The sequence below is a fragment of the Corylus avellana genome, chromosome 7 (genome assembly GCF_965113065.1).
Source record: "Corylus avellana chromosome 7, dhCorAvel1.hap1.2, whole genome shotgun sequence".
Classification (NCBI taxonomy): domain Eukaryota; kingdom Viridiplantae; phylum Streptophyta; class Magnoliopsida; order Fagales; family Betulaceae; genus Corylus; species Corylus avellana.
In genome coordinates this window covers 21,531,778-21,543,477 of record NC_142496.1, presented here as the reverse complement: position 1 = coordinate 21,543,477, position 11,700 = coordinate 21,531,778, and the positions used below count along the sequence as shown (strand labels likewise).

Genomic DNA, 11,700 nt, shown 5'->3' with positions numbered 1-11,700 from the left:
TAATATTCATATAAGCTTATAAATTTTTTAAGAATAAATATCCTTACCTAATATGAATATTAAACTAATTTTTATCATTAAAGTAATTTTTTTAAATGAGAGTTTTAAAAGTCAAGGTTGCTACAAGTATAAACTTGACACTCCTTCAAACTCATTTAAAGCTTGTTTATAATTATGTGTGTGTATTAGAATGTCATTGTAACATTCCCAAATTATCATCCATCCAAATTATCAGTTTGTAACATTCTCAAATTATCATCCATCCAATTTAATGTTTCTCTCAAGCTTTAGATCGGACAATATCTTTATGCAAACTTCTTAAAATTAACAATGTCATCCGGTGACAAAAATTACAAAAAGAGAACAAAAAAACATGCTTCCCTAGCTAGCATGCATGGTTATTCTATATATTAATATTACAACAGCAAAAGCAGATTCAATCGAACATTGATATTGATTTATTTCAAGGCACAATCTTGTAAACTTTCATCTTATCTATACACGAAACGAACGAATTCACGGAGTTTCTGAACCCCAAGAACCCACGCTCCTTGCTCTTATTCATACTGTCCAAAAAATCACCCCCAACCAGGATGAAGTCCGCAAACCACCACACCCCAACATCCTCTAACTTTGTGGGTTGAAGTTGATTCTCCCTCACTATCTCTTCCCATACATCACCCTTGTCCTTCATAATCTCAGCCAAACTAATTTTCTCACCCTCCTCGAATCCGTACTTCTCAATCCCAAATCTTTCCGCCAATGCCTTCCAAAGATGCTCCCATTTGAACACGTCCCCGTTGTTGCAATTGAACGCTTCGTTCTTACCATTAGGGTCCACCACCGCCCATATTTGTTGCTCCGCAATAAGATCGGCGTCCGAAGCCACTGAGTAGTACTCCCAAGCCGCTTTGCTTCCAGGAAATTTCAATGGAAGCCCCTCGTGCTTGCATATAGTGGCGTATACACAAAGCGTGCCTACTATATTCATCAAGCTATAGGGGGAGAATCCAAATATTAAGTTGGGTCGGTGGACGGACCAAGTGAGACCTTTCTTATCTTTAACTTCTTCATATAAAATATCTTCCTGCGTATAATAGAAATTCGACACATCCAAACGTGGCATATCCTCCGTAAAAGGTGGGGTGGGGGCTTTTACCTTGCCGATTTTCTCGAAGGGTCCGACGTAGTGTTTGGTGCCGGTCTGGAGGCAGATGTGGCGGAGATTCGGAGCATTTGGAATAAGAGCGCGAAGGACGTTGCGGAACATGGTACCGTTGGCCTCGCAATTCTCAGCCTCGGTTGGTCGGCTAGACCACGTGACGTAAAAGATGTCGGTGACATCGGTTAATTGGGAAAGCTTGCCTTGAGTGTCATGGAAATCAGAGACGTCGCACTGGATGTATTCAACTGGATGGTTAGCGTTCCATTTGGGGCGTGGGCGACGAGCCACACCATAAACCTTCCAGGGGCCGCCAGGAGTGTCTGGGAGTGGGAGGATTTCGGCTAGGCTGTTGCCGACGATGCCAGTCACGCCGATCACCAGGCCCACGCTCTGGTAGCTTCGAGGTGGTGCTTCTTCGTCTTCATATTTCTTCTGCAAAATTCACAATAGCTTAGTGTTAGGAAATCGCGCGCTTATTTTATATATAGAAAGAGGAGGTAAGAGAGTTGGTGCCTTTGCAGCGGCAGTAGCTCTAGCCCACCACCAGCTCATTCTGAGACTATATATTAACAGTCCGACTTGATCCAAAGGGGAAAGTTTCGTCGTGTCTTCACCAGCTTTCTGCGCGCTTCAACTTATATAGAACCAAAAAATAAAAAATAAAAAATTTCCACAACACAAGTCTACATAGATGACTCGAGCCATGACGAATTTTGGTGAGCACCTGGCTGCCTAGTATTAAATGGAGTTTTTTAAAGCCAAGTGGGATAAGATTTCGTACAATTATGAGATTCAACTGATCACAATGTCGACATTGATGACTCAGCACAATAAAGAGGTGGGGTCGTGTGACCGTGTCTGCAGAGAAATGTTATATTTCTCGATATATATATATATATATATATATAGAAAATACAGTTTAACCCCATTTAAGGTTTAAAAAATTTTCAGTTTTAACTTTAAAGTTAAAAAGTTGGCAATTTAAAGCTTGGTTATAATTACGTGTGTGTATTAGAATATCATTATATATGTATGTCATGATATTGTTCCAGGCAGTTTTTCTTGGGCTGAATTAGGGGACACAAATTACCTGTAAATTGGTTTATAGCTAATTCTTTAGCGCTATTATTAGTGTTACTAAATTTTACTCACAAAAATAACTAAAAATAAAATTTTCTCTATTTTAATTACTCTCTTTTTTTTTTTTAAGTACTTTCAGAAGCCTCATTATTTTAACTATCAACTTTCATTATTCCATTTAAATATTTTTTTTTTCAAATACTTCTTTATTTATTTATTTATTAACTTTTTCAAAGAATAAGGAATGAGAGAAAAAAATTTTATTATTTCTTATTCATTTGGTGAGTGTATAGTACAAACTAAAGATAGTGAGATAGTTTGTACTATTCACTCACCAAATATTTTGGGTTAAAATAGTGTGGCTAAAAAGTGAAGATTTTAGCTATTTTCACCAAATTGCCTCACTAAAATAACCAAAAAATGGTTTTGTGAGGTTACAAAGCATGTCATATATTCTTAAGAACATTCTTAACAGCTTCAGTAAATTTTACTCACCAAAATAATCAAAAGTAAATTTTTTTCTATTTTAACTATTTATTTTTTTTAAAGTACTCCAAACAACCTCACTATTTTAACAATTCACTTTCATTATTCCATTTAAATTTTATTTTTCAAAAATTTGTTTATTATTTTTTTAATTATTAAAGAATGAGAGAGGAACATAAAAGATAAAGGGGAGAGAGAAACTATTTTTTTATTCAATTGGTGAGTGATTAATAGTATTCACTATTAATAATGAGTACTGTACACTCACCATTTATTTTGGATTAAAATGATGAGGCTGAAAAGTGAAGATTTTAGCCACTTTCACCAAATTGCCTCACCAAAATAACCAAAAACTGGTTTTGGTGAGGCTACAAAGAGTGGTCTAGCTAAAACATGTGAGAAGCATATGTTTTCTTATTAATGCTATTAAAATAACGTGTGAGATGTACATGCTATTAAAAAAACCTTTGATTCTCACATGCTAAAGGATACATGTCATTTTATTAGATTGGTTTGTTAGAATTAGCTACACCCGAATTAGATGAGCCTGCATCCCTTTGCATTGAGAAGAATAGGCCAACTCAAAAAGCATTATGGCCTCAAGTTAAATAGGATCTCATAAGTCCCAGGTAACTCAATTGGTTAGGGATCACATCTCATAAAGACATTCTTAGCTCGGCCACATCAATTCAACACTCGGTCAATTTGAGATAGTTTCCAATCGTTGACAGTATGGAATTCAACCTAAGTAGGTGCAAAAGTGATCTCTATTCCTCATTGCATTCAACGCAACACGTTGTCTGTAGAGCCTCATCTCCCCCATGGCCAACCTTGCTCTACTACTTCATTTTAATCGAACATGATATGCGTGCATACCCGTTGACGTTGGTTCAGTGTTCTTCTCTTGTCTTATTCTCCCATACCAGGTCGGAGTAGGTATTTGAATGATACTTAGGATTGAGAAGGTTTCGTATGTATGAGTAGGGCCAGTCAGTTTGTACATGATATATCACCTTGAGATATTCCACCATACATTAATACTGGATTCCCACCTCAGCCTCTGACCGGGTCTAGCCTGGACTTGTGTCTTAGAGGATCTACTTAAGTGTTTTGATCTGTCTCCCAACCCGTGTCTGGGTGTCATCACTAGTGTTGATGCACAATTTTTTTGTACAACAGTCTCTGAATAGTGTGATCTTCGTCCTTTGTGACTTCTCTGATCTTCAGCTCTTATAAAATTGTAAGAGCGTCAAAGGGTCTTCAGGCTAGGTGCCATAGAGGCTCTCCGATGCTTAAGTCAGTGATGTGTTTGAACAATAAGAGCTTAAGTAAAAAAGAGATTCAAAGATTAAAGAGCTAGCTCCTGAAAATAGTGTGAAGGTCCCCTTTTATAAGGGTTTGGTAGCAGTTGGTGTTAACTGAGAGTCTACGTATCCACCTTAGTGGAAGCTGATATGGTGCTGTTGATGATATATCTATTACCGAGGATCCATGATGTATTATATTGGCAAAATGATTCATGGTGGTAATGACACATGTTGCTTGGTGTTTAGCATAGATGGTCAATTTATTGAGTGAAGCCACGTGTCTATGCTGTTTGTTAAATAAATAAACTATTGATCTGTTGACTTATTGGTGGCAGGTGTTGAGGGTCCTGTATTTATTGTTTATTTGTTGGGAAAATATGACCCAACAGTTACCCCCCGATTCCCATGGCCGACTAGTCCATTAGTTGGGCATCAGGAATCTTATGTGTAAGGATGCTTGATGTAAGGAAGGTCTTTGCTTGATTTTTATTGTCTTGCTTGTTCCCTTTTATTCTTTACAATCTTTAAAAATTAAACTTAAGAGTTTAATTTTTGTGATTGTTTGGCATGATACTCAGTCTTAGGAAAAATGCTTTGTTTAGCTATTTTTTCGATTTCTCTACCTTAGAAAAGTGCTTTGGCTATTTTTCTCCGAGTTAAACTAGGGAAAGCGCCGTGGCTATATTTCACTAAGTGGTGCTTCAGGAAAGCGCTTTGTTCAGCTATATTTCTCTAAGGACTTACCTTAGGAAATTGCGTTGGCTATATGTTTCCAAGTGAAACCTTTGGGTAAAGGTTAAGTTCAGAAAGCACTTTGTTCAGCTATATTTCCGAACTCTTCCTCGAGAAAGCGCCTGATGATATTTCACCGAACTAAGCTCAGGAATTTCTTTAGCTATATTTCACTGAAGGGTAACCTTTGGGTAAAGGTTAAGTTCGGAAAGCGCTTTGTTCAGCTATATTTCCGAACTATTCCTCGGGAAAGCACTTTGATAATATTTTACCGAACTAAGCTCGAGAAATTCTCTAGCTATATTTCACCGAAGGGTAACCTTTAGGTAAAGGTTAAGTTCGGAAAGCACTTTGTTCAGTTATATTTCCGAACTCTTCCTTGGGAAAGCGCCTTGGTGATATTTCACTGAACTAAGCTCAGGAAATTCTATGGATATATTTCACCAAAGGGTTGGAAAGCGCTATAAATAGCTATTTTTCCAAAAGTGACTCTCGGAAAAGCGCTTAGTTCAGTTATATTTTCCGAGTGTAAGTATAGTGACTTGTTGGTTGCTTGAGGTGTTCAACATTTTATAGCCTTTGGAGTGCTTTCACTTTGTACTCATTAAGCCACTGTGCTCCAATGCCTTTCTTCAAATCAGATACACCCCATTCTCGGAGATGTGGTGAGGCTTGGTGAAGCTAGGTGATGGTAAGGTGTAGTGGAGTTCAGCCATAGTAAGGCAGAACGAAGCTCAGATTTTTTTTTTTTTTAATCTCAGATTTTGCTTATTCTCGGAATTTCAGATCCTCGGTTTTTCTGATCCTCGAACGCTCGGTTGTTCAGATCCTCGGATCCTCGGTTTTTCTAATCCTCGGCTGCTCGGTTTTTCTAATCCTCGAATGCTTGGTTTTTCTGATCCTCGGATGCTCGGTCTTTATGATCCTTGGATGCTCGATTTTTCTTCATGCAGTTTGCAAAGTCAGCAAGTTTTGGATGACAAGGTACATTTTCTGGCAGTTTACCCCATGGCCTGCAAAATACCAGAGGGATTGGATACCAATTCTTTGGGTGCACTTGGCTTGCTCCTAGTGATCGAAGACTGGGAAGAGCTAGTTGGAGATATGCACTCTTGAAACCATCACCCCAGTCCCCAGCCTTTCCTTTAATGCTCACATAATAATATATCATGCTAGCAAGGGCTAGAGAAATTATAGTGAATGACCATGAGATTAAGAACATTATCACTATACAAAGTGATGCTCCAAGAAGAGAGAGGCTCTAATGGTGAAATTTCCACCGAGGACGATAGCTGGGTGTAACGCCCCGATATTTGAATTAACAAATATCGAAGTTATGACGCTGCAACTTTAGAAAATACAATCTTACAGCGTAGTATGTATATTTTTTTTCTTTTTCTATGACCTAGGAATAACTTACACAACACAGTTGAGCTGACTGAAATACCTTGAGGTGATATATTATTAAATAAAATAGAAACATGGTTTTCATTACAACATATGTACACACTAGGTGTACCAAATATATGCCACAGACGACACCTAAATTAACATAGTAATATCTATTAAGTTTACACACATCACCATACATAATAAAAGCGATTAACATAAATGAGACTTGCTCCATAAAGTAAACATAAATCCTGCAGCAGATGATCTATCAACCATCAAAACCAGTAAAAGGACCATCATCCTCACTTTCTATCCCTGCATCAAGATCTATGTAAAGATGACGTTATCATATTTACATAGGCAAACAAGTGAGTAATCTATTTTCCTAGATATAAAGACTAAAAAGACTAGTTTGAACAAATAAGATTAAAGACTAAAATATATAATAATGAATGAGTTGTGAATGCAGCGTAATGACAGATTAGTTTGTGTTTTATGATAATCTTTCTTCAGACCTCTTCTCATGAGCTCTCAGCCCGCTTACGTCCGTTATGTCCCTCACACTTTAGAGGTTTACTTGTGTGGTGCTAGCAACTACACCGTCCCAGCTTAGTTATATATTAGGCATGTTGGACAGTTATATACCCCCATCCACTGAGATACCGACAGTTCCTCTCGGCAATCCACCCAGCTTGTTCTTAATGTGGCTATCTTATCAGCCCATTTTATTAGACACATTATGCAGCAGTTGTATTGCAAAATTATATCAATAAGACAAAATAAGAATTCCTATAACAATAAAACAAAGCTAGTACTCAGTAAGTATATCCATACTTACTCTCCTTAGTGTAGTATTCTGCTTCACTTCTGCATATAATACATACATACAAACAATACTTAGTTCATTCTCCATTAATATCATTGTTTAAAGACTCTCATCTTTTATATTTATTTATTATCCGTTACTTCATCTTTACTTACTCATTTTATTATATTAATCTAAGATAGTTACTTATAACTAGCTTTATGCCTGAATTCATTTTTGGTGACGAAGCTAATGGCCAGTATCACTAAATACAAACAAGTATTATAAATAATATATATAAAACATAACTCATATTTTGGAGATGAGACCAATGGTCCGTACCTACCAAAGTATGAATCAAAATTTAAATGACAATAAAAGAAATGACTAAATGTAAATACTGAATTCATATTCTGGGGATGACCGCCAAAAATATGAATTAAAATTTAAATGACATAAAAGAAATAACTGAATGTAAATAATACATATTTTGGGGATGAGATCAAATGGTCCTTACCGCCAGAAATATGAACATAAATTTAAATGACATAAAAGAAATAGCTGAATGTAAATAATGCATATTTCGGGGATGAGATCAAAAGGTCCTTACTGCCAAAAATATGAACAGAAATTTAAATGACATAAAAGAAATGACTGAATGTAAATACTGTAAAGTAAATAATATATATATAATATTGTAAGTCCTTAATTGATTTTGTCCACTAACTCTTTATTATTAATTCACTTGTATCCATTACTTTATTTTATATTATACGCTTATTGGGTCTTTAAACAATTAAATGAGGACAAGTAATAAAAGCAATAAATCATGATATTTATACAAGAAACACTTACCCAAGAATCCTTTAGAAGTAAAACTCCACCAAATCTTCTCTAGGTAGCTAGTTTATAAAAACGCTTGAACACTACAAGAAAGATCTAGGCTATATGGTATTTGACTAGAACTAAGAAATAAAATGAAAGGAGGAGCAAACAATTTTACTTGTTCTAAGATTATAAAAACTTAAGTGAAAGTGAAAGTGACTATAGCTTAGGCTCTATTTATAAGAGAATGAATGGTTAGGATTTATTTTTAAACCTTTGATCTAAGGGTTGAGATGGATTTAACCAAAAGAATGAACCTAGTCCATATTTCATGCTCTATACCAAATAGTATTTTCGCCCAAAATGAGGGCAGTGTATTCCGATCCATTTTTCAATGTCCAAACCTACTCCGATTGACATGAAATTTTGAGAGTAGATAGAGGACTCCTAGACAAACATTTTATATTTTTGGTTCGACTTCATCCGAGTTCGTTTGAGTCTATTTTTGGCCTATACAAAGTTTCCAATTCAACTTGGGCTTTAATTATTTGCATTCCCACTTGGCCACTTGTCTTATTAAATCATTATAATCATGATATTTACTATAACCATCATTACTATAAGACTTTAAGCTTTCAACAAAGGTGGCTAGCCTTGGTATCTTTCTTTAGCAGTTTTAATCTCATTTAGACAGTATGAAAATTAAGACACTGCTTTTTAGGCTAAAAAACTAAAAAGCTTCAAATTAATTTATGACTTCGCTAAATACCAATATAAATAATTTATTCACTAGATTGGGTTTGATTATGCCCATAAACATATTAGTGAAGCAAAATTTTTAGAATTGAAGTAATATACATAAGAGGTCAAAAATCAATGTAATATACCTTTAACACTAAATAGTCATTTAATATCATTAATCCACATATCATTGTTCTAATTTATCGATTATATTTTTAATCTATTTAATATTATTTAAATAAGAGTTTTAAAATCTAGGTCGTTACACTGGGAGCATCTAGAAGATCCAGGAGGAAGCAAGATATTCACACCAGCATAACATAGAAGGAAAAACATAGTTACAGTCAATGTGATAAGATCCAGGTTCCCAATTACGACACATCCAATGTAGATGAACGTGGTAAAAAGGGTAGCAATATGAGGCTCACTACCATCTGCAACCCTAAAGTAGTTAAGAATGGGCAAGATGTCATCATTAGCTATTGCTGCAAGAAGGCGTGGGGCATCTGTCAAGCTCTAAAGTGCAGCCCCTAATGTTGAAAGAATGATTCCAATATAGATGATGGCTGGTAACGGCCAAGCAACTGTAGCTGTAAGTAGTCTGTCTGCCAATAGCTTCTTTCTGGTTGCAAGGGCTCCAAAGAACAACACATAAACTAGATACATTGCATAGTTGCGAGAGTTGCAGCCAATGTTCCAATGGGAATCGAATGCCAAGTATTTTTCAGTGAAGTTGATCGATTTGAACCTGCCATAATTCCCGTCACAGCAGGGAAAAAGAGACCAACCAATGCATTAAAACTCCAGTACACACTTCCTTCAGGATCAGGAACTCCAGCATCATTAGTATTCTGATAACCTGGACTCCAGTTTTCTTTGAAAGTTTCTACACTCACGCCTGTGATTCCAACTATAGGGTGATCCTTCCTTGCCAAGAAGATCCCAATGAATATGGAGAACAACGAGAATAAAATAGGTATAAGGAAAGCCGGTGCCACCCGATTGATCATTTTCACACCACCAAATACAATAAAGCATAGGATGATAGTCACAACAATCCCATAAACTTGCAAGTCATGTGAACTTGGACTTTCCACTAGTTCAATTGCTGTGACATTAACTGAGTCTTTGAACCGAGTGTTGTGTGCACTGAACTTAGGTAGGCGTAAATTTTCCGAGCATAAGTTTGGTAAGCAGGTGTAAATAACCGAGCTTAGTTATGGGCTGGTCGACCGTTTTATTGATCCATGATCCAATAGTTACCTCCAAATTTCCTAGTCCGACAAACTATGAAAATTTCATATTTCTGAGAATGGGTCAGCTTTTACAAGTTCAACTTTTTGCACAAAATGAGAAACCAAACGAATGCATGTATCCAAGCAATGAAAATAACTCAGTAAAACATGATTAACAGAGGCAGTTATAATGATTTGAGCATTAATAAACCTAAAAGACTTGTTGTCATTTTGGTTCTTTGAAGCTTAGGAGTTGAATATAAAATATGTACCTCAATTTTTATGGGGAAAGAGTGATACCTCTAGAGGGAACTCACCGAGGTTAAGTCGGGATTGTTTGTCCGGAGCTCACCATGGAGGCTGTTGCAGAGTTCACCGTTGTAATTCTTTGTGAACATTTGGCAAAGTCTGGCAATCTTAGGGCCTGGCGAGGCATGCTCGGCAGTGGTGACACTCAGTTGAGACAGGTTCATGGCAAAGCTCAATGATCCGACAATATTGATATTTCGGTGAACTGACTTCATTTCTACAAATAGTCGCCGGAGGGAGATCATCAAGGCTTTTAAGAGTCGTGACATTCATATGAGTTTGAGGGTTTGTCGCCTACATTAAACCAAATATGGGTCAGCGGCTAAATCTGAGTATAAGTCAGAACCTGTTCATAGGAACCCAATGATGGATCTATCAGAAGGAACTGAGAATGAGTCTGACGGAACTGAAGCTGGTTCGGTGACTCTGAGGAGGATTTGTCACCCATAGGTTCATTTGCATTCCCTCCATGTTTGGCATATTTAAACTTGTTACTGAGTAGGTGTCGGTGCCGAAGAAGGTCGATGAACCGAATTGGGTTTTGTCAACAATAGACCCAAGGCTAGGTCGGCTTGAAGAAGCCGAGTTTAAGCTGGAACTTCAAATCATCAAGTGTGGGTCTGTAGTCTGAATCGAGGCTGGGTTGGTGACTTTGAAGAGATTTCATGCTGGAATTCTATCTCTGTGTCGAGACTAGGTCTGCAACTCACGGTCTAAGAATGACAAAGTTCGGATTTGTAGCCTAGAAGATAGCTTCTCGGTTTTGGTGAACCAAATATGGCATAGCTCGGTCTTAGTGAACTGAGTATGGCGAAGCTCGGTCTTGGGTGAACCGAGAATAGCTCGTGACTTACATTCCAAAGGAGACTTTGCTATTGTGATTTTGCCTAAGGCAAGCTCGGCAATGGCAGTGCTTTATCGAAACAAGCTCGGCAGCTTCAACAATCCGAGGATGGCGAAACTTTGATTCATTTAATTCGAAGATGGCATGATTCTGGCTTGATGACCCATAGTCTGAAGAAGGCTCTGCTATAATAATAGTGCACAGCTGATGGTCGTGAGCAATGCCAAAGCTCGGCCAGGTGAAACGGAGCATAGGTCAAAACTTGTTCAGATGAACCCAAGATGATGCTCGGCAACGTGGCAGATTTGGCCAGCTTGAGTCAGAGGATGGCCCATGGTCCAAGGTAAGCTTGGCGACTAGGCAAAGCTCGACAATTTTGTTAGTTTGCAGAAGAGGTTGTTTGAACCTTGACTGAAGAAATCTTGGTAGTTTATGACACTTGTCCAAGGTAAAGCTCGGCGATGGCAGCTTTCATCGAGGTTGGCTTGGTGATTGTGAGACTTCCTGAGGAACAGAGGAAAGCTCGGCAATAGGGATGCCTAACCGAAATAAGCTTGGCACTTTGTGACACAGCCGAGGTAGGCTCGACGGTAGCAGTGTTTAACCGAGGCAAGCTTGGTGATGGCAATATTTCATTGAGGCAAGCTCAGCGATGTGTTTCTGGTCTAGGAAGGCTTAGTAGCGAGGCAAGGTCGCTACTTGCTGGAGGTCCTGCTGAGCTCACCGCTGGTCTTCATCAGTTATCAAGAAAAGCACTCTGTAGAAGATAATAACAATAG

The 11,700-nt window shown here is 37.6% G+C and overlaps 1 protein-coding gene and 1 pseudogene across 1 annotated transcript; both read right to left on the bottom strand.

The window, feature by feature from the left end:
* Positions 1–350: 350 nt before the first annotated feature.
* Positions 351–1,799, bottom strand: LOC132185108 (3-oxo-Delta(4,5)-steroid 5-beta-reductase-like). Its single transcript, XM_088518012.1, has 2 exons — positions 1,679–1,799; positions 351–1,597 (listed from the first exon to the last, which is right to left on the bottom strand). The coding sequence occupies exons 1-2, from the start codon at positions 1,715–1,717 to the stop codon at positions 464–466; spliced, it is 1,173 nt and encodes a 390-aa protein (XP_088374138.1). The 5' UTR covers positions 1,718–1,799; the 3' UTR covers positions 351–463.
* A 3,842-nt stretch (positions 1,800–5,641) lies between these two features.
* On the bottom strand, positions 5,642–10,292 carry LOC132185109 (cation-chloride cotransporter 1 pseudogene; annotated as a pseudogene).
* Positions 10,293–11,700: the final 1,408 nt, after the last annotated feature.